Source organism: Aspergillus nomiae (genome assembly GCF_001204775.2).
Source record: "Aspergillus nomiae NRRL 13137 chromosome Unknown contig00006, whole genome shotgun sequence".
NCBI lineage: Eukaryota > Fungi > Ascomycota > Eurotiomycetes > Eurotiales > Aspergillaceae > Aspergillus > Aspergillus nomiae.
This window is the reverse complement of record NW_015378061.1, coordinates 63,458-85,167: the sequence shown is the minus strand read 5'-3', so window position 1 is coordinate 85,167 and position 21,710 is coordinate 63,458. Positions and strand designations below refer to the sequence as shown.

The following is a 21,710-nucleotide window of genomic DNA, read 5'->3' as shown; positions in this document are numbered from 1 at the left end:
TTATACGTTTGAGGATCACTCTCGTGGGCCTTTTTGGCCCTCCGTTGACTGACTATAATAACCAAGAAGATATAGAGCGAACTCCATTGTACACTATATGCGTCCGAACCTCTCCAATATAAAAAACCACAGCACGAAATGTCACTTCAGCTGCAATTCACCCCTCTCAACCACAAGCCGCAGAACCTCCTTGTTTAACCCAGGCCATCGTTTCCTGCCATGAATAAACCAATAGACAAAAGCGAATAGAGTCGACGCAGCGAAAATCGGCAACGCATAGTTCATATTCGCGCCAGTCACAGGCCGGTAAGAAGGGAACGTCAACCAGACAGTGACATAGGCTGTGTAAACCAAGGCGAAGATATTGACCGGCAGACCCCATCTGCCCAAATTCCAGTTCCCCATGGGTACTGGGTCTTTCCGGAAGCGGTTATGCACCATGCAGCTGATCGCGATGAAGTAGGATACAAATAGGCCTATGGATGAGAGAGCTATGAAGGCTCCAAAGGCGGCGGTGCTTGCGATGTTGAGGCAGGCTAGTATCATGACAATGAATACAGGGAGCCATACGGCGCGAATGGGGACGTTGTGTCTGCGGTCAATCTTTCTTGGAAGTTAGTTGGGGGCGTGTTTTATAGGTTGGATGGTAGACGCTTGATTGGATGTACGTACATAGGAGAACCATTTGGGTAATGCGCCGTCCCGGGCCCAGGCCCATGTGAGGCGGGAGGCGGATGCTACGCTGGCTAGGGTTACGGACAGTCCAACGACCAGAAGTCCGCAGACCATGGCAGTGGCTGCTCGCGTGGATCCCGTGGCATGTTGGCAGATTTCAATGATGGGAAAGCTGGAGTTCAGGGCGTCCTCGACCGAACCCATTGTGAACAGCATGCATATAACAATTCCATACGCAAGGACGGCATTAGTGGCGACGGACCAGACCATCGATCGGGGGACTGCCTCTCGCGCACGACGAACCTCTTCACTCATATGAACTGCCCCGTCGAAGCCTATGACCATCAGTTGGTTTTCGAACACGAGCGAGAGGCTACCATGACTCACCGACAAACCCCCATGATGGTGTTAAAAGCCCTATGTTCCATGAAACGAATGTATTGTTCCAGCCTGATTGGGATTGGGTTGTTAAAAACACATAGTCTGGCGTATGACGTGGAGCCAACGCAACAAAGACGACCAGGAAAATGATGAAGAGAACAACGTGTAGAATCCCAGCCAAAAGCTCAATCCAAGGGATCAGCTGGAAGGTATACATATTCATGAGCGCCTCGATAATGAGTACAGCAAAGATTATCAGAGTCAAATGCCACCGTTCTGGTACGTAATCAGGGTAGTTTGTGATCGCTAGGCCCTGGATGGTAGTCGCCGTGGTATTTGCTACACCTGCAAGCAGCGAGACCCAGCCGAACCAAGTAATCCACCCTATATCAAGTTAAATGTTAGTACACTGTATTATTGCTGACCGTACGCAATGCTGTGAAGTACCCTGCATCCAAGTGATAAACCTCTTCTGACTAGCAGGCGCCAAGTAATGTGTCCAATGATACTGTGCCCCGGCGATGGGCTGCATTGATGCCATCTCAGCTAATGAAGCACATTGCGCCAAAGCACCAAATATGACAATCACAATTCCCCAAGCTAGAGCTTCGGGTCCCCCGTTTGTGAGTACCGCATTCAAATTTCTAGCGACTGTGCATCAGTACCCCTAAGCGATAGTGATGGAGGATGTACAAACACGTACAAGGCTTGAGTCTCCCAGCTCGACATAAAGGTGAGCGAGAAAAAGAACATCTGCGTGAAGTTGAAAAGGCGCTGATATTGGTTCGTGTCACCACTTCCTGTTCAACTGGTATGAAGTCGTGGAGCAGCGCACCTTTATTTGCGTCTGACCCGACGTATCCTCATGATGTTGTTGATTGTCATCAGAAATTGCCGAGCTTATACACTTGTCTGCCGGGGTGTCAATATTTGTTTCGGCGACTGTCCTCATCTCATGCTGTTCCATATTGGAACCGAGTCAACATCGGATTGAATTTGATTCGGAAGTTTGAAGTAGAGAAACAGAATAGTTAACCAAAAGAAATTGAGGGGAAGAGGCGGAACGCCAGGAGGAAAGGATTAATTAACAGGCGGGTTAAACCCTAGCTCCCTGGATGCAGTTAAAGACGCTAACTACAGACATCCCTGCGTAGTCTACCTTGACAGCACTTTTAGCAGCTCATTAGTGCTGCAACCTTACAAGGATATTTAATTGGCCAAGAGGCACCTGAGTCTGTACTTTTACCTGGCCCGTTGTGTCAGTTTAGGGGTAGAAAAATGGCTAAATATTATGTTACACATCTCCCATTGGCATCTGCACTGGTGCCCAGCTTTTGAAGAGCCTTGGACAGTGCGATGCCAGCAAATGCTACGGAGATCCTACCGCCGCTTCTCCCCATCTCGCCTGAGGATCATGGAGGGTGGGTGATCACCGTGAGTGCCATTTTATTGATTGTCGCGGCTTTGGCGACCACTGTGACGCTTATCTCGCGGGTGAGAATCCTTCACTCACTCACTTGGAGTGATATATTCCTCATTGCGGCAATGGTAAGTTTCCATCCTCTATTCTTGCTTGGAATACATTCACAATGCCTGCAAGATAGTTTTCATTCCTCAAACCACCTGTGCGAATATTGCTAGTTCGAACGGTATCGGTAAGCACAGAAAGACTTTGAGCGATGCGATGTTTGAATCTTATAGCAATGTCAGCTCCTGATCTGTTGACAAGTCATCATTGAAAAACTAACCTGTTATAGTTTCTCTACGCAAGTCAGATCCTCTCTGTCGTCGTGTTAGCTTGCTCCAAAGCCTCCGTTGCACTCCTCCTGATCTCCATAAAGCCGTTTAGTGTAGTCCTTCTCGCGTGTAAGATGCTTCTAGGGTTGATTGGAGCCTGGACCATTGCCTTTACAATCGCTCTAGCAGTTGAATGTGCGCAACCCCAGGTGTGGGACCTCAATCTCGGCAGACACATGAACCAAGAAGCACTTTACACGGGTCTGGCTGTAAGTCACATACTGCTTGACATAGGGCTGGTCGTACTACCTATGATCCTGATGTGGGAGGTCCAGATGTCGCAGTGGAAGTGCTTCCAAATCTGCGCTCTCTTTGGACTACGCGTCCTGTGAGTAACTTTGCCTCTCTTTGCCGGCCTTGTTGGCCCTGAGCTAACTCACAGGTTCATATAAGGGTGCCCGTCCTGACTATACCATATATCATGTCGCTTCGCCCTGTTTTCCACTCAACGCCCCTGGACCAATCGTGGCATATCCTCATGCCGACAATATGGCTACAATTGATACAAAGTGCCTCTATCCTTTGCACATGTATCCCGAGCCTCAAGCGGGCGCTCGCCGAACTACAAACCGGGATGATGGCTGGTACTGTTTCGGAATTTTTCGAACTTTCAGTCTCTGGGGCACATAGCACGATAGAGGGTTCTACGTCAAAATCAGGAAGACAGAGCGCGAATGCGACCGGGCATTCCGGACTAAACTCAGGGAACTTGAAAGGCCTACGTCATGGGAATCACAACAGGATGATAGAACCGAGTGAGAGCATGCAAGATCTTAGAGAGAGCGCTACAGTACAGACCAGTGAGTATGATATGCGGTGGGAGCTAGGTGAGTGTAGTAGATCGTCTTCTACACGGGGTATCTCGCCGAACCATGGCGATGGTTTGTTGAGTGGGTAGTTTAGACGGTTGATATTTCAATGAGGGCTTGTCCTAATCTTCTACTATCCTATATATATTCAACGCGTACATAGACTCGCTGGCGGAGATTAACCAAAGACCAGGTAGATTGCATACCAATGAACCAAGCTCCCACTATAATCACCCGAAGCTTTGCATATCGCAAATAAGCACTACGGATGAACGGCATCGTGTGGGGACACCGGCCACGCTATCTATAATTAACACCATACGGCCAATTGCAGCCAAGTTTGCTATATTTCACAAAACAAAGGAAGCCAGTTTGGTATCTCACACCTGCAACCCCCTCATCCAGTGCTTACCTCCGATATTAAAAGTCGTTCTACTTCCTACAATGCTCACAATTACCTGCTGTATTGCACCATGGCGAATAATATATCATCTTCAGAAAAGAATCCAGAAACTACTGGACCAGGGAATCTCGCCCCTTTGATCCCTCCCACCGATCCGAATCTGGTGACTTGGGACGGCCCAGATGACCCTCAAAACCCTAAAAACTGGCCTGCGAGAAGGAAATGGATGGTATTTGTCCCAATGTCACTCTATAATCTGTTGAGCTCCATGTCCTCTGCTACGGTTGCCCCGGCATTGAGCGCCATTCACGAAGACCTCGGCTTTCCCTCTACCACGCTGCTTATCCTGAGTCTATCGGTCTTCTTTCTCGGCAGTGCGATCGTACCACTCTTCACGGCACCAATCTCGGAGATGATCGGAAGAGTATCAGTTTTACTCACAATGAACGTAATTTATATCGTGTTTAATACGGCGTGTGGTGCTGCCAAATCGCCAACCCAGTTGATTATCTTTCGCTTTCTATCTGGCTTGGGCGCCGCTGGCCCTTACGGTGTAGGTATCTCTGCCATGACTCCTATCTATCTCCACTACTCACCACTCGACTACAGATCGGAAGCGGAATGAACAGCGACCTCTTCGACGCCCACGAACGAGGCAAAGCCATTGCAGTATTCACCCTGGCACCTCTCGTCGGAACAGCCATCGGCCCCATCACAGGCGGCTTCGTCGTCTAATACGTGTCCTGGCGGTGGTGCTTCTACGTAATCTCCATTACCATCACCGCCGTGCAAATCGTCGGCCTCATCCTCCTCCGCGAGACCTACGGGCCCGTCCTCCTCAAGCGCAAAGCAGCTCGATTGCGCAAGTCCACACAAAACCCCGATCTCCACACCGAGCACGATGGCGCCGCCACACTGCTCAAGCACAATCTCATCCGCCCGTTCCGTCTCCTGACCACCTAGCCCATCATGCAAGTCCTCAGTCTGTATCTCGCATATCTCAATGGAATCCTCTACCTCATGGTTGCCACCTTCCCCGACGTCTGGGCAGGTATCTACCACGAGTCGGTGTCCATCGGCTCCCTGAACTACCTCTCGATGACAGTTGGATTAACCATCGCCACGCAATTCGGCGTCCGCTTCTCCGACAGGATCTATAAACGCCTGCGAGCAAAGAATAATGGGGAATCGAAACCAGAGTTCCGTCTACCGACGCTTTGCGCAGTCGCCGTCGTCGTCCCCATCGGGCTATTCTGGTACGGATGGAGCGCGAGAACGAGTATACATTGGATTATGCCGTACGTAGCCATGCTTCCCAAATATATCCCAACCGTCGAACAGAGTATACTCACTAAGAACAACTACATAGAAACATCGGGGCAGCAATCTACTCCGGCGCAACCGTCGCACAACTCGTCTGCGTGCAGGGCTACCTGATCGATACGTACCAGGTATACGCGGCCAGCTCAATGGCGAGCGTCATGGTTCTGAGGAACTTATTGGGGTTTGGGTTGCCGCTGGTGGCGCCTAGCTTGTAGGTTCTTGTCTCTTTGCTTTCTTTCTGTGACTTGTATAATCCAGGCTTTTGTTCCTGTTCTAGGTTCTCTGGCAAAGGTTAACTAATGGTCTCATGCAGATACGGTAATCTAGGTTTTGCGTGGGAAAATACGCTTCTGGCGTGTGTTGCTGTTGTGATTGGGATTCCGGCGCCGTTGTTGCTGTGGTATTATGGGGAGAGACTGAGGGGGTTGAGTACATATGCGAAGAGTTAAGCATTGTTCGAGCTTGAATTGTTGGATGGGTGGCAGTCGTTTGGTATCAAGCGGTAGTCTGCTCGTTTGATAGATGGATGGTTTGTGGTCTTTGGTGCTCCTCCGACCCATCTTAGTTTATTCTACATACAAGGGGTAGTTGGAGATGTCAAGTGATTGCAAAGTGTCAATTTCCTACTACAATAAAGAATGACAGACAGAGGCTAGCTAAAACGCAGCATCGAGAACAGCTCCCAACGATCCAACCATAACCCAACCCCTCTCAGCCAACTGGAGCACAGAATTCAACAGTCCAACCACACAACTCACATGTCCAACCACACAGCTCACATATCCACTACCCAACCCTTAATAAACAGTAATAGAAGAAGACCCACTGCTCTGGTATCCCTCAGTCGCGACAATCTGGTAGTTATGCGTGCCCAACTTCAACCCATACTGAGCCCAGGCATTGAAATGGTTACCGGTGGTGACCGTGCCACCAGAGCGCTTCGACTTCCTGACGGACCAGAACTGGGTAAAGGTCGCGGTACCGATAATGGACGGAGCATTCGTGCGGACAGAAGTGTAGATGTCATACGTGGCGCCGTCGGAGGTGACCTGGCCCCTGTAGGTGCCGCCGCTGCCGGGGTTGTAGGTGCCGTAAGACTCGACGATGTAGTATTCGATCAGGGGGTCGGTGGTCCAGCCGTAGACGGCCAGGTAGCCGTTTCCGCTGGGGTTGAAGCTGCCGCCGTAGTTGATGGCCCTGGGTGGGTGGTTAGTTTGGGTTCATATGCGTATGGGATAGAGTGGATAGGGGGAAATGTGAGCAAGAGAGGAGGTGTATACCTGGAGCTTCCGGGGTTCCAGCCCTTGCCGCCGACGAAGTTGCCAACGTTGGACCATTGCACGCTGTAGGAGCCGCCGTTGCCGTTGACGTAGTTCACGTCGCCGCCGCCGTCGGTCCAGAAGGAGTAGTAGTAGCCATTGTGGTAGCCGGTACTACTGGGCGTGGAGCGGGTGACAAGCTCGTGGGCAGCGGTTTCGTTGAAGGACTCCTCGGGCAGTGAGTCGATGGGAGTTGCTAGTGCTCCGAGTGCGGCGCTGCAGGCCAGCAGGATGGATGAGAAGGACACCATGTTGTGGGAGTGGAGTGGATTGCTGCGGTTGTATTGATCTGCGATGAGATACAATGTCGAGTCCTGGTCAAGGTGACCGGTATTTATACAGCTTCCCCGACAAGGCTGGACATACTCCACCTACGCCCCTGTATCAACCATGGATGCCAAGTGTGGAGAATCACCGGGAGGATGATTTCAGTTTAGGCATGTCGGTGATCCGCTCCGTTGCGAGACTGACGAAGATCCGGCCAATGTCCCGAGAGCCCTGCAGGTTGACAGCGATAGCTGAAGCTAGTCCGGCTGAATTACGATATATCTGAACTATTATACTCCGTATACGAACAATCCTTGAACAGCGTGCTTCCTTCAGCTGAGAGCACTGGTTGAGTATCTCTGCCGAGAGTGTTCATCCGCGCTAAGACCTCCCTAATCGCTAATACCCGCCTCAGGTAGCGTTTCACAGTCCTACCACAGGCTAAATCGGCTCATCACAGCTATGAATGGTAAGCTCCATCCGGGTAATCTTTCACGGTCTGAAGAATCCAGACTCGGCTGCAACCTTAATTGGGCCCACTCGTCTGAGGGTTCAGGGAAATTAAGGATCTTCGCCAGGGACCTCGGCAATTGTTCGGCAAATCCCAAGCTTGGCAAGATTTAGAGAGGTGTTGTTTAGCCTAAGCACCGTTCTGCTCCTCGTCGAAGCAAGCTAGTACACAGAGCTTACCTTGTGCAACAAAGATCACTGCTGTACCATTGCCGTGCCGCGGAAGAAGGAACAGTGAGATCGAAGAGCTTGTTAATTCCTGTATTATTGTACTATGCAGTGTATCGATGCGTCATGTCTAACAACTTCCAAAAAGCTGACAGTTACTTCAACAGAACCAGCGAATCCATAACCATTACACAGACACCCCGTTGAACAGTGTTCCGAAAGTAGCATAGATGCGGTACTAGTTCTTCGTCGGTGGTTTCTCTGAATCCGGAGCCGCCATCGAGTATGAGGGAGGAGAATCATCATATTCATCCGATGATGAACGCCGGGAATTGGTGTCCGCAAGCTCGAAAACCCCGGTAATAGCAGTGCCTTGCTCCATCGGTGTCATTTGTACCGTCGGACTGACGACATCTGAGACGATGAAGAACTCGAGGTCATTCGCATTGAACTCGAAAGTCTTTCCCACGCACTCAAAGGTGAATGACGCGCATAGTCGGTAGGACCGGCTGATAGTGAATGTGCTGAATGATACGTCTGAATGCCTGAATATGAGCGGTCCGAATGTCTCGTTCAAATCGAGCGGCCCCAGAACAGGCATGCCGAGTGACGTTTTCGATAAGATTTCCAATCGATCATCAACCTCGCCGGTTATTGAGCCCCTCAGTGACTGAGAAGCACGTGCGGAAGTTCGACTCATTACTGCAATCGACACAGATTGCAACGTGATTCCTGGAAAGGGCATAGACGAGCCGTCCGTACACGGGACGACGTCCAACAAACATGCCACTGGTGAGCCCTGAAGCACTCGCGTGGAATATATGAATGACGCCTTGAAGTCAAATTGAGGGAGTTGCTTCTTTGACAGCCAAGACTGAAACTTCTCTCCGACCTTGAGACTTCGTCCCCGATTTTCCGGCAGTAGGAGGAGGCTGCGCACGGTGAACACCTCATCCTTGTGCTTTCGACTTAGTTTATCCGCATGATCTGTTGGTTCCCACTGTGCTGCCAATGGCAAAAAGTTGACGCGCAGCGCCTCTGTATATAACGGCGCTTTCTTCGACAGAAATGTCTTCTGCGGTTTGAACATTTGAACCTCGATGCGATATTCGATGACGCAGTGCAACTTCCGCTGTGAATCACCTACATCCACCGCAAAAGATGGAGGCAGCGGGTGGTGTTCATCGCTGCGGAACGGGGCCTTTTCGGGCCACTTTGAGGGTGATTCCACCTGCGACGGGAATGTAAACTCGAACGGCCATTCGTACGTATTCCGGGCCAGCTGGCCGCCATTAGGGGTGGCTAGAGTCTTTTCTTCATGGAACAGAATGCTCTTGCTTCGAAAGGTGGCGGTCGCGCCCTTGATCTTCTGCACTTTTGCCTTGGCGCGGCCGTAGAAGCTCACCCGAACCTCTTGGATGTCGATCGGGTTCGGGCAATGATAGACGACACAACCACGAAGGTGTTCATGTCCTGAATAGCAGGCCAATTGGTTTTCCAGCTGAATCGTGAGCATGATGGCCACGCGCGAAAGAGACTACAGCCGGGAGTGATGTGGACAATCTCACGAAAACAAAGCACGCTGCAATCAAAAGGAGTGGGATGATCACGGGGTTGCTCTATACCCTATGCAGACTAGGGCTTACGAGGTATATTCCAACTCAGCCTTACTCTCTTGACTCTCGTTGATCCCTGCTTCTTAACTACTTAGGAGATGAACTTATGACCCTGCGATAATTTCCCCCGCTCGCATTGTTCGTAAGCTTACCCAATTCATCCCCTTGCGTTGTCTGAGCGCCCGGGTGGGGCTCCTACTAAGATCTCTTATCATGGTCATTAAGCATTGATAGGCAGACACTTTTGCGGGTCTACGATTTGAACAGTATTGCTCCACCTAGATCCTCTATTGCTTTACTGAATATGCTACTTGACATCTCTGGATCGAAATCTCTGCCTCTACTACGGAGTAGTCCAGGAAACTGGTGGCAGACGTCAATGCTCTGGGCGCCCCTTTAGTGCCATCTTAGCCTCCCGTTCCTACAGTGGATCCTACGGCACGATATCCACTCAGATTCCGGACAAATCCGCTGCCCGCATTGCGAACATTGGTTGGCAGTTTCAGGTCCCGATCGGCAAGGCTGAGCGGGTGCTTCGCCTCGAAAAGACGCGACTCATACGATCGTGTTCGATTTCTCCGCAAGGAAAAGAATGTCTATGCATCTCGCTTCTAGCAAACAGATGAAGGATAGTGTTTGGATATTGCCACACGCGTATCACTGCTCAATCGCACGAAGATACGTCGCAACTTCCTGGCTAAATATCCCGTCGCGGACAAGTTGATCGGCAGACTCCACAATCCATGTCTGACAGTTCCTTTGGTTCACCTTTTGCGCTTTCTTTCCTTCCAAAATGGCCTGGACATGTATCTTAGTACACTACTCCAGTAAACAGATCCGACTGAGATATTATAAAGTATTCCCTGCACTTACAGTCTCGGTGACCGTATTCAAAGACTTCCCCGGAGCCTTGACCTTGTATACACTAGCCTCAAAGCCACAGACAGGCACATTGTCCAGCTTCAACACCCCATTATTCATCATCGCCCGTTCGTCAAAGTATTTCCCGTCGATCCACTGTAAGGGAATCCGGGTAGAGGGGCGTTCACTGTTGTCGTCATGGAAGTCATAGTTGCGCTTGATTTGGAACTCGAAGCCGTTCCTTACATCCCCGGTCGCATGGAGCTGCACACCAATATCAGGGTCAGAGGGTGACCGAATCCAGTAGGCCCAGTGGTCTTTAAAGGGCCAGCCGTTAAAAATTAGTAACTCGACCAGGTAAGCCCCGGTGGGTCCCTCTGATGCTACAGTTGGTAGCTTGGGGGCGGTTTTGCCGATCAATGGGGGCGAGGGTGGTGGTGGTGGGGGATGTAAATTCTGGGAGCCAGAGGAAGACATTATCGTGCCTCTCTGTTCTTTGATTTCTGTGTAGCTAAACGTTTGCTGGTGGTGGGCAAGATCCAAGAATGCCCATGAGACGCAAGTTGGAAATGATCAACCTTGTCGCCTAAGGACGGATTCAATACGGACCAACCACTCACCGATCGTTAGGAACACAACCCACAGAGTCCAATTGCTTCTATAATTAGCACAATATTTACAACAAGAATCTGGGGACCTGTGAAATTGACGCCGAAAAAGACCGCTTTTAACGACAGAAACAGCCACTGTTCTACACCCACCAGAATCGCTCAACTTCAACAACTGTTCCCCCGTTTCCACTGGCAACCAATGCTACGCCGAAAATGGCTCGCCTCTGCAGCAAAATCCGGCTATGACACCTGCACCCGTACCTCCGCCTCAGATGAGCACCAATACTGGACCGATCCGATTCTTTGTGAGGAAATTCGAGCCAGACTCAGGCTGGAACATGTTCGCAAGCTTGAATGGCACCCTCCAAACTTCACTTTGGATAAAGTATGCCCTAACTCGCAACATCACGTGCATCATCCTGGTAGTCAAAAGCATTCGATCGGTATGTCTGTATCTTTCCTACTAGCAACTAACCGATCGTAATATTTTAATAAGCCAGGAATATACTACAGTTAATTCGTTTAATTATTCTAATAGTTTAAATAGTTTAGATACTTTAAATAGTGTAAGTCTCAAAGCTAGAGATTATATATAAATAGGGAATACAGATACATAGTATTTAAATATAGCAACTAATCGGGATATAAATTTAGAAAAAATACAAGAAACCGCTAGATAGTAAAAAATATAATATCAAATAATAGCTCTCCACTTCGCGCTCTGTTATTATTTTCAATATAGATATCAGTGTATATTTACAGCCCTAAATCTCTCTTAAACTATGCTAGGGCACGGCGAAATCAGGGTAGATTTGCTCCCCGGACCAGTGACTACTACAGGCCAGCCCAACCCATAATCAAGAGGTCTGGCAACACAAAATGGGCGAGTTGGGCTCAGGTGCGAGGTCACTACTAACCTGCTTGCTGCAAGATGATATCCTATCAGAGACGAAACGCGCATAGGTACCTGCTTGTCGTGCAGGGCACATCACTGCGCACAAACGGCAATTAGACCCACGGCCAGACATTATCCCGCGTATGTTCCGCTACTCTTCGGGCTTGATCTTTTATATAGAGCAAACAAATGCTCGGAAGTTAAAATACATACCCAGGGTCACGATACAGCTGGACTTCGGAATTCGAAATGTGCTTGCTGTATTGAAATATGCAGTGGTATATTATCAGGGGTTAGTGAATGTTGTCGGAGTATATATATTTCTCAAATCCGACGCCGTTTTAGACGGGGTTCATCGTTGTCAGAAGTTACCTCGGAGCATGCCTGCTCGACGGGATTCCCAGGTATCCAGGGAAGAATGCCCCCTCGGTCGCTATCAGTTACCTGTTGCCTATCATGAAAATTCTTCTCCCGGAGTCCTTCATGTACCGAAGAGGTCGATGAGGCCCCATTGCCATTTTGAGGCAAGGTATTTGTGGGCTCAGACAGTCTTTTCAGAAAGGCACTTATTCGAGATATGGGACTCCGTATGCTCTCTTGCAGATGCGACAGGGGCTTGTAAAAATCTTTCTCCAAGGTGGCAATAGGCTGCTCTATCGAGTACGATCGAAGTAACATATCGTCCTGAAACTGACCACAACTTTGAAGAACTGTTTCAAGTTGTCCCTTCACATTCGAGCATGATTGCTGCACAGTGGCCTCCAAGGTGTTCAATTTATTACGATACGCATCGATGAGCTGGTTATTATGCGATTGCGTGTTTTCCAATTTTTGAGCCCAGAGCGCCACTGGTTCGTCAAACCCATCCTCACAATTTGCCACGGTTTGCTGTAAATCTTTCTGGGCAAATACCACAGCTCGTCGAGCGGAAAGGTGCTCGTTATCAATAGTCTGCTTCCAATTACCAAAAGGTCAAATTAAAAACGGATAAAGATCCATACCTTCTTATCTTGGTCCATGCGCACTTTGAGCTGGCTTCTGAGGTGAACAATCTCTTCGACGAATTGCTTCGGCTTTGTGATACATTCATCAACCCGGCTGTGCGTTGCAAGGCCTTCTATCAGATTGCCAGAGCTTGATATGTCATTCTACATGAGCCTCCCCATTGTCGACGAGTAACTGTTGGAGCTGACGCTTCAATGCAAGCAGCTCTTCTGCCTTGTGGTGGAGGTTTGATTGCAAGACTTCTATCCTTTGCTGCTGCTCTTGGTTGATGATCCGCTGTGACTCATTTTCTTTGGTCATTTCTTCATGTGCGTCGTAAGTCATATAAACGCCATTTCGATGCCTTGTTGCTATCAAATTGCGCTTAAGATTCTCGATTTGTGAGGCAAGCTCAGAGAGTAATGTATCTTTGGGGACAGGCGTGTTCATCTGGGGCCTGTTGTGAATATTTTTGGCGCGAAATGCGTAGTCCAATGTGGATATGGTCTCTTCCTGGTTAGACTGACAAGGCGAGACAGTCGCAATTATGCAAGTCTTGGTCCGTCCACCCATGGAATCTTGCAGCAATCTTGTTAACTTTGGTTCTCTGCCTTACGTTAACTTTTCATCTTCAAATAACCCAGGGGATACAGCACCTGTAAGGAACATGTGAAGATTTATCGACCAATGCATTGATGACTCGTCCAAGCGTTAGCAAGCTTTTATTGATTTGTCCAGCTTCGACGGCTCGCTTGTTCTCAGAACCACTACGCTGGATATTCTCACAGGTCCACCAAGTTGAGCTTCCCAGACGTCAAAGACACCTCACTAGTTCTGGTGAGGACATGTATTGTGAAAACAGTATGACTCCAGGAGCTCAGGTCATTACATTTCGTTGCTGCCACCTGTCGTTTCTCACTACCCATCTTGAGTAGCTGAAGACCAGCCGATGGGGAATCAATGTATGATTCCTACATTCCCTTTACCAATAGATTGCCGTTAACGACGCCATTCCGTTCGCTTTCAAACAATTGGAGTTTCGTTTCCTCGTCATCGGAGAGAAGGTCACGTAACTCCTCATTATACAGCTCGATAAAGGAACACTTAACAATGCTATCTCTTCCCTTGAGCCTGTCAAACACCGTGTAGAGAGTGCGTGGGATAATCCCCGCATTGTCGGATAAAAGTCCAAACTCTTCCGTCATCTCTCCAGTTATTGTGTACGTTTTGCCAGTGCCGGTCTGTCCATAAGCGAAGGTGGTGCAGCTGTAACCTAATAATAGCGGGATTGTGTATTAGAGCACATTGCTTGTGCAGAGGCAAATTGAAATCTCACTTCATCAACCATTGGCAATACAGTATCTTCAAAGATCGTGCGCTGATCAGCTGCCGATGAGAACACCCGGTCGAAATTGTAGGTTTTGCTAGAGAGAGCTCCCATAGACACTTCCAAACTCTTTCCCCTGATGGCATCCGCCCGGAGACTAACAGCACGACCTTCCTCGGTCTCTCGCACATTACGACTCCGGCAACGCACCGTGACACGAATTGCCGTCTTGTCGGTAGACTCATGCTCAATTTTGTCATAGGCAGTTTCCGATATTGTGAGGTCTTGGTGTGTTTTCGCACGTCTCGTTTAAAAAGCTCCTCCGGGCCAGTATGTCCTTCCCTTTGACCCGTCTTTCGGGTGGAAGGTCTAGATCGAGTGATCATTGCCTGAAATTGGATGCCAACAATTCCATATATGTGGGTCAAAAAAGATGAGAGGAGGGTGGTGGGAGGTGTGGTTGGTTGCTTCCAAACAACTGCGTTAGGGTTTGTTTTTGTCTCTACACGCGCGCCGGAACTTTAACCTGAAACGGTAAAGTAATAGCATACCCAGCCGTAATGAGCATCACTCCGCACCTCTATGCATTTTACTGCCATCCTATAATAGGTGGCAAGGTTTCTTATCTACCGTCCTAATTGTAGTTGTTGATTGTGAAGCTCAGCTATACGGTATGTCCTGTCTTTATCATAGTTTTGCAGAGTTGTAACAAGAAACTGCGGTAGTATATAATTACTCCTACCCGCCGTCTTCTGCATTCCTTGCAAGCAGGAGACACCCTCCTCGGTATCTTTACCGAAGGATCAACATCTGTAGCATGGTATTGTCGCTCATTAGGTAAATAAGTAAAAAGAAAGGACGCTTGTCTGCTAGCACTATCCATACACTCCCTACAGCGATAGTATTGCATCTTTCATGTGTGCGGCGCATCGATAGAATACATATAAAATATTGCTTGGAAGGAAAGAGTACAGATAGGAAGTATGTCTGGTACTATATCGGAGCCTCAGATATAATTATATCGAATATGTAAGCAAGCTCCTCTGTAATAGAGATATATAGGTAGACCTCTCTTCAGCAAGGTATTATGTATATTCTCTCGATTAGATCTCACTAGGAGCTACTCCGTCTACCCGCTGATTCAAATCGTACTACAGCCGTTGAAAAGGTACAGGTCTTAAATAGTTTCCTCGGGTAGAAGTGGGTCGCTTTCGAAGAAGTCTATATAGAATAAATAGTCCCACAACTATACAGCAAAAGTAAAGGAATCAAAAAATAGGAGCCCTGAAAGAAGAAGTCATCAAAGCCCTGCTTGTATTACTATGTGGTATTTGAAGCATTAACTATCAGTAGAACGCTCTTTGGTGAATGATAAGATAGTTTTGTGTCAGTAGTTTAGTCAATGTTAGAATAGGCTGACAGTATCAATTAAATCAATCTAGCTCTAAGTGAATATGTTAGTGTTAGTGGATTGTTCAACATCCTAAGCTTCACCTCTGATATACTTATAGCAGCCCAATACTCTAGAAGTAGGCAATTTATGAAAACAGTTGTGTGTGACGAGCCTCAAATTCTTAATATTGCAGACCCTGCAGTGCTGGCTGTATTTCAGTGAGACGTTCATTTTCTTTCTCTCTTGGCGAGGGACTAAACCTTCATTTATTAAAATGCTAAAGAGAGAATGAGTCTATAGCATATTGACGGTCTCAGCATCCTCATTCAAAGGAGAGGGCGGACAAGTGAACAATGATGAACTTGATAAAAAGCTTGATATCACTCCATTAGTTATGTACATCGCCTGTTGATTTACTAATTCCAGTGACCTAGACTACAACACTCTAACACAGAGACCAGGATGGCACTCAACAGTCAATAACGACATAGTGAGATGTATAATATACTGGTCAGGAGGAGCTTGGTGGTTAATTGCTTCTATCTGAGAGGGTCTGCCTAGAAGACGGCTATCCAACAGGAGACATTTACATACGCTACCAAGAAATGTTCCATACTCTGAAGCATGCTTGGCTCAATGAATCTTGCCCCTGCCGCCCCTACTGCCCCTGCCCCTGCCGCCGCTACTGCTGTTGCGCTGGCCGCTGTTGCTATTGTGCTGACCGCTGTTATTATTATTGCGCTGGCCGCTGTTATTATTACGCTGGCCGCTGTTGCTGTTGTGCTGGCCGCTGCTGTTGTTGCCAGTCTCCTCGGGCTTCAGTGGTTTGGGCTCGGGAAACTTGGGATGATCTATGGCCACAATCTCAGGAAAGTCCTTTTCCTCGGGAAGCATTATGTCGCTATCGGTTAGGTGCTCGACGTTAATCACCTCGAAACCCATGCCCTTTTCCCCGGTAAAAGCACCGCAGCCCCAGTTCACCCCGCATCCATCGGGGTCGTCATTGTCACCACATGGCGGCTTTATGGGGCCTTTCGAATCGTTTTCGTTCCCGTCCCATGCAACAATCTTTGGTTTGGGCGCCTTCTTTCTTAGTTTTCCGTCCCCGTTCACGATTGTATACTCAGGAGATGCCATGACCTCGCCACAGCCAGCATTCATCCTATGCTGATAGATGGTGTCAGGTTTCTGCTTCTTCGTGTTTGTTACTCCTTGGCCATTTGACGAGCCCGCGGCAGATGGTTCCCCGTTTGTCCGTTTACCCACCTGGGGAGCAGTGTGTTTGTCTTTCTTGGAATCAGTCTGCTTGTCCTTATTCACCTTAACCTCTTGGCTCTTGGCGCTGACTTCCTTCAATGCGTTTCTGATATCCTTCGCCTTGTCCAAAACGGTCGTAAATTTGCCCTTGCCTCCATTATTTTCAGCCTTTTCGTAGATATAGTTGGCCTTGCCGCCCGTGATACTTGATGCAAGATAGACCTTATTGTCTACCTTCATCGCAGTCATAACGTATGGTCTCTTGATCCTGTTGTGGTCATTGGCATTTTTATGTTCCTCCTGTTCCTTTTTGAACAACTCATTCATATTCTGAAAGCCGGCTTTGGCAAGTCCAATGATGTGTTTATCTTGGACTTGATTACCGTCTTTAAAAGTGACGACAGAGCGGTAGACCCGGAAAGGCAGTGTCTTTTTTGACTTGCCAAGATTGGGGTTGGTGATCTCCTGTTTCTCGACAAGCTCGTTAAGGTTGGGAGCGCGGGGATCAAGTAGGCTTCTTTCCTCTAGAACCACGGGCGAAGTCGCAACGAGGCCCAGAAAGAAGAGAAAGAGATAACAGAGCTTCGGCAGCAGCATTTTGGAGTAGGCCTCCTTAGCGGATGCGGAGCTCAAAACTTCAAAAATGAAAGTCTGAATGAATGAATAAAGGTGAGAATATACAAGAGAAACTAAAGGAGTGTTTGATAAATGAAAGAATGACTGTTGTGATGATGAACAGAGGAGAAGTGCAACAGATGCATATTTATGTATTCTCAAACGCCTTTAGCATCTACACTGAACCCCTTTGATAAAACGCTTCTGGATACCAAGATGTTGATCCATAAGTCCAGCTGTCAACAGCGCTGCTTCTCCTGACCAGAGTCTTCCCTGATTTCTAGGCATAAGAGTCTCTCGCCCCCAACGGAAGCAAATGCACCTCCGTGGGTGGAGCTACGAGTTGGGAGTCCTCTTGGTATGGCGCTGAGGCCTTTTCCAGGACATCAGAGCGACCTGCACAGACAATTCCTGCTATCCAGTGTCCAGCGCATCTCAGACTCCATCACCATATCAGGAGAGTGTACATATTGCTGAATATTAACTGCTCCTTCAAGTTAGGGATCAGCATTTGCAATTATTCAAACGAGTGGTTTCATACGATTGTGGACCGATTGAAAAGTTATCTATCTAGCTGCCCACTGGGAGTATGCTTTGTTACGTACAATTAGAACTACTGATCTAAGCGAGAACATAGCAGGGAGTTGCATTCGCGTTAGGAGGTTACGGCCAGGAGATGAGAGCATGGACATTCGACGTCGCGAAGATGCCGACAGGGTCGGGTAGTTCCCAATGCTTCGGCACGAACCGAGGGGATTGAATAACACTTATACACAGTAAATGGAGAAGATGATGATCGGCATCGCCAAACCTCTCGCTAAAGACCCTCCTGCATATGACAACTCAATTACTCAACGCTCCCTTGCACTTCCTCGCCCCAACTCTGGTCGTCGCCCTGTATTGTCGACGCAAAATAGCCGGTGCGGTCACAATAAGGGTTTCCACCCTAAGGCGCCACAACCGCTTCCCGTGCAGGACCTTCCCCGCATTTCGCCCCAAAATGTATGTAAAATACAACCTCGCAACAAAAAGACATGACATTAACCCACACAGGTCATTCTCACAGCTTCCCACGGATTGCTTAGTCTCAATCCTGGACCGGCTCCCTTCACAGACCTCCTTGGCAGTGGCCACCACATGCAGGGGTTTACACGTATCGGCTACGCCTTTTGCCTACCGTGACGTGTCCCTGGACTGGTCCACCCGGCCATTGTGCCGCCTCTTGAAGTTGCTGCGGTTGATATTCCAAAACCCCGAATTGACATCTTACATCCAGCATGTTAGCCTTGTATCTAGCGCTGAATCTAAGGACTGGCAAGATACCCAACCGGACATCGACTGGGAAGCGGAGTCCGAGAACTTCCGTGATGTTATTGACCAATCGATGGACATAGCCCGGCGCGCTGGACTTGACCTTGGCATATGGAGCCTTCCCATTCGTGGTGGAAACATCTACTGCTATGCAGCCATCTTCATCTCTCAACTCCCTAATCTCAAAAAGTTGGATCTGGATTATTCGTTGGTCTGGTGGGATGGCTTCCCAGGCCTTATGCTGAAGCAGGCTCTCCTATCCCCCAACGGAGTACTCTCTACCTTCCAATACCTTGAGACCGTTGACTACGGAGGTAATGTCCCCATCGCTGAGGACGAAGATGAGGATCCTGATAGCTATCCCCCATACAACCCGGATCAGTTCATGGCGTTGTTCTGCCTGCCATCTTTGCGATACCTAAATATATGGTTACGAGATATTGAAGGCCTTGAGGAAACAGTGCCTCATCTGGAGCTGAATAAACTGGAGACACTAATCCTTGCACGGACCACCATCTCAGACCAAGACGTGCATTTCTTGCTGTCCCGAACACCGAATCTAAAAACGTTGCACCTTGGAATGGCGTATTCCTGGGGCGCCGAAGACGCGATAGAGGATCCTGCTACGCTAGCTGAAGCCCTGAAGTCCGTAAGCCAGACCCTGGAACATCTCTCCCTAGGAGTCGAGTATTACCCCTCAAACCTGGGCGACCGCTACTGGGGCATGAGTGGCGATCACATCAAGGAGTCATTCCACGACATTCTACACCATTTTCCTAATCTCCAGTCAGCCGAGCTGCCATTACTTGTCCTCTTGGGCTGGTACTGGCGGCGTAAGACTGAGCTGGGGCCTCTTCTGCCGAAGACCTTGCGGCATCTCTGCTTGCGCGAAGACTTAAGAAGCCTGGGCGACTTTGAATGGGAACAGGATGAGGTGAATGATCTGATTCGTCAGTTTGTGCGTAACTGGCGTACGTATACCCCGGAGTTGCAGACGATTACTTGGCGGCTTTGGGACCAGAATTATATGGATGGATGGGAGGACTTCCAAGACGAGTTGCGCCGTGCGTGTGCAGATGCTGGCCTCACGCTGAATTTGATCGTTGATGACCTTGGGACTGGGTTGTGGAGCAGGGAACCGGATTCTTTGGAGAATACCACGCTTGGGGAATAGTGTGCATGAGTTGTGCATGCGTTGGGGGAGATGTAGTCGCTCTATAAAAGCGTATCTTAGCATTCGAGACACATCAGTGACAATGTATGTAACCTAATCACTCACCCTTGCTGTTTATGTGGTCTATCTTACAATCGTTGAGTAGGTCTCGTAGTTTCATGAATCAGATAACAGCTCGATATTAATGAATGCCTTCCAGTTTGTGAATTGGTTTACTAGTTATCAATGTGAGCTGTATTGTACCTGGTCGGACTTACTCGAAATAGCGCCCGGTCATTCGATCGTCGCCATTCTCCATGGGGTCAAGTCCCCTTCTGGCAAGCTTCCCTACACGAAGAAATGAGTCTTCATAATTACCTGCGGTTTTTGTCTGTGAAAGGTGACGTTTGCCAATGAAGTAAGTCATAAGAGAATAGAGATCATCGGCATGAAAATGGCGCCACGTGAAGAACCGTTAATGGTGCTATCCTCAGAAGATGGTGGCCTTGATGCCTAGTGGTTTGCTTAAACAACCCCCTAGTGACTAGACTATACTACTAGTAGTCACTGGGCACCACCCGCGGTCTTGGTTCCATCCCACCGAAAACCTAGGGAATTACTCCCTGTCTAGCGCTGAAGAACTCGAGGGAAACCGCATCAACAGGAGATCATGCACCCATGAGACAATGCTACTAAGTGTCCATTATTGTGTCAAGTCTTGTTGACTCGCAAGATCTATTCAGTATAGTGGCATCAACAGTGAATGCTTTCGGTGTAACACAATGTTCATTGATAGTACATGCCTAAAATGTGATTTAATTGAGCTCACAGATAGTCACACCACTGATGTGTCCACATCAGGCTCATCATCACCTATCCTTCACACGGTCCGATTCAAAATCAAGCCCGGCATGCGTCCGGAGTACTCCGTACATGGACGAGGAGTCCAATGCCCTTTCATTCGTCTGTGCATACTGGGAAGCCTCGTCATAATGCTTAAGAACAACATCTGCAACGGGCAACCTCGTTCCAGCGTTCTCCGCACACGAAACACCTAATCCAACATCTTTCACAGCCAGTTGAAGGTCCGACCAAGGTCGTTCGCCCTGTTTCGGAAGGTAAAACCCCTCCGTCATCCGCCTCGACATCGCGAGCGGAAGTGCGCCATACTGCTCTTCAATCAAGGACTCCAGTGCCTCGCTTCCGATACCAGTCTTCTCGGCAAAGACCTGTGCTTCGGCCACAAGCTCCATCATCCCCGCCGTCAAGAAATTTCTACCATGCGTTCCGTCAGTCAAATCCTCTGAAAGAAAAGCCTCGAGACCTACCCTGCCGTCTTCATCAAACTCGCTTGCGCCGCGTCCTTTCCCATGTGCAACGTCTTCCTCGCCAAGACACCAACCAAGAACGGCTCAATAGCCCTGACAGCCTCGTCAGCGCCTGCTGTGACGATCAAAAGCCGACCTTCCTTGGCTACAGGACTTGCCCCGAACACAGGGGCTGCTACAAAACTCGCACCCTTCTTCGCAAGCGTTCGCTGCGCCCACGAGGATACATCCGGATGAATGGTTGACGTGTCGACAATGATCTTGCCCTGAAGCTGTTCCGGTGTGGAGGCTTCTATGATTGAATTGACGATCGAGGTGACAGCTGTGCCATCGCTAACGGCAATGAAGCAAATGTCGACCTGGGCAATCAAGTCTGGGACACTGGCACTCTGGACTCCTCCTTTGTCGAGGATCGGCTGGCCCCGAGCTTCTGTACGGTTATAGAAACACAGGGAGGGGCTCCGACATGCGATAGATGGCTTTGGAGGTTCAATGCCATGGCCAGCCCCATCGACCCGAGACCTGTGACGTTAGTATGATGCTGGTAGCAGTGAGGAAATGCTGCACTTACCGATCCATCCGAGTCTCGGATGAGTGGTTGGGGTTGATGTTGGAGGTTTAACTTGGGAGTCCATTTTGAGATATAATCTGGTTTCCTGTTCGACTCACTCCGTGGTGGATATCACTGACGAATGATATCAAGTCAA

At 48.8% G+C, this 21,710-nt stretch overlaps 9 protein-coding genes across 9 annotated transcripts; 3 read left to right on the top strand and 6 right to left on the bottom strand.

The window, feature by feature from the left end:
• Window positions 1–141: 141 nt before the first annotated feature.
• Window positions 142–2,023, bottom strand: ANOM_000759 (amino acid permease; the record flags this gene model as incomplete). Its single annotated transcript, XM_015546017.1, has 6 exons — window positions 142–603; window positions 673–1,010; window positions 1,063–1,440; window positions 1,504–1,700; window positions 1,760–1,830; window positions 1,892–2,023. 6 exons carry the CDS (start codon window positions 2,021–2,023, stop codon window positions 142–144), a joined length of 1,578 nt encoding a protein of 525 aa, XP_015411957.1.
• A 389-nt stretch (window positions 2,024–2,412) lies between these two features.
• On the top strand, window positions 2,413–4,800 carry ANOM_000758 (uncharacterized protein; the record flags this gene model as incomplete). The annotated part of the gene is made up of 7 exons (XM_015546016.1): window positions 2,413–2,604; window positions 2,657–2,761; window positions 2,814–3,062; window positions 3,129–3,181; window positions 3,247–3,680; window positions 4,161–4,618; window positions 4,675–4,800. 7 exons carry the CDS (start codon window positions 2,413–2,415, stop codon window positions 4,798–4,800), a joined length of 1,617 nt encoding a protein of 538 aa, XP_015411958.1.
• Window positions 4,801–5,034: 234 nt separating this feature from the next.
• Window positions 5,035–5,837, top strand: ANOM_000757 (putative MFS transporter; the record flags this gene model as incomplete). The annotated part of the gene is made up of 3 exons (XM_015546015.1): window positions 5,035–5,363; window positions 5,435–5,599; window positions 5,702–5,837. The coding sequence occupies 3 exons, from the start codon at window positions 5,035–5,037 to the stop codon at window positions 5,835–5,837; spliced, it is 630 nt and encodes a 209-aa protein (XP_015411984.1).
• A 348-nt stretch (window positions 5,838–6,185) lies between these two features.
• ANOM_000756 (glycoside hydrolase family 11 protein) lies at window positions 6,186–6,958 on the bottom strand (the record flags this gene model as incomplete). The annotated part of the gene is made up of 2 exons (XM_015546014.1): window positions 6,186–6,585; window positions 6,669–6,958. 2 exons carry the CDS (start codon window positions 6,956–6,958, stop codon window positions 6,186–6,188), a joined length of 690 nt encoding a protein of 229 aa, XP_015411959.1.
• Window positions 6,959–7,890: 932 nt separating this feature from the next.
• Window positions 7,891–9,168, bottom strand: ANOM_000755 (uncharacterized protein; the record flags this gene model as incomplete). Its single annotated transcript, XM_015546013.1, has 1 exon — window positions 7,891–9,168. One exon carries the CDS (start codon window positions 9,166–9,168, stop codon window positions 7,891–7,893), a length of 1,278 nt encoding a protein of 425 aa, XP_015411985.1.
• Window positions 9,169–9,925: 757 nt separating this feature from the next.
• Window positions 9,926–10,606, bottom strand: ANOM_000754 (uncharacterized protein; the record flags this gene model as incomplete). Its single annotated transcript, XM_015546012.1, has 2 exons — window positions 9,926–10,066; window positions 10,142–10,606. 2 exons carry the CDS (start codon window positions 10,604–10,606, stop codon window positions 9,926–9,928), a joined length of 606 nt encoding a protein of 201 aa, XP_015411986.1.
• A 1,353-nt stretch (window positions 10,607–11,959) lies between these two features.
• ANOM_000753 (uncharacterized protein) lies at window positions 11,960–13,192 on the bottom strand (the record flags this gene model as incomplete). Its single annotated transcript, XM_015546011.1, has 3 exons — window positions 11,960–12,586; window positions 12,637–12,769; window positions 12,816–13,192. 3 exons carry the CDS (start codon window positions 13,190–13,192, stop codon window positions 11,960–11,962), a joined length of 1,137 nt encoding a protein of 378 aa, XP_015411980.1.
• A 4,799-nt stretch (window positions 13,193–17,991) lies between these two features.
• On the top strand, window positions 17,992–19,696 carry ANOM_000752 (F-box domain protein; the record flags this gene model as incomplete). Its single annotated transcript, XM_015546010.1, has 3 exons — window positions 17,992–18,131; window positions 18,187–18,213; window positions 18,265–19,696. 3 exons carry the CDS (start codon window positions 17,992–17,994, stop codon window positions 19,694–19,696), a joined length of 1,599 nt encoding a protein of 532 aa, XP_015411981.1.
• An 848-nt stretch (window positions 19,697–20,544) lies between these two features.
• Window positions 20,545–21,638, bottom strand: ANOM_000751 (NAD(P)-dependent oxidoreductase; the record flags this gene model as incomplete). Its single annotated transcript, XM_015546009.1, has 3 exons — window positions 20,545–20,950; window positions 21,004–21,525; window positions 21,571–21,638. 3 exons carry the CDS (start codon window positions 21,636–21,638, stop codon window positions 20,545–20,547), a joined length of 996 nt encoding a protein of 331 aa, XP_015411982.1.
• Window positions 21,639–21,710: the final 72 nt, after the last annotated feature.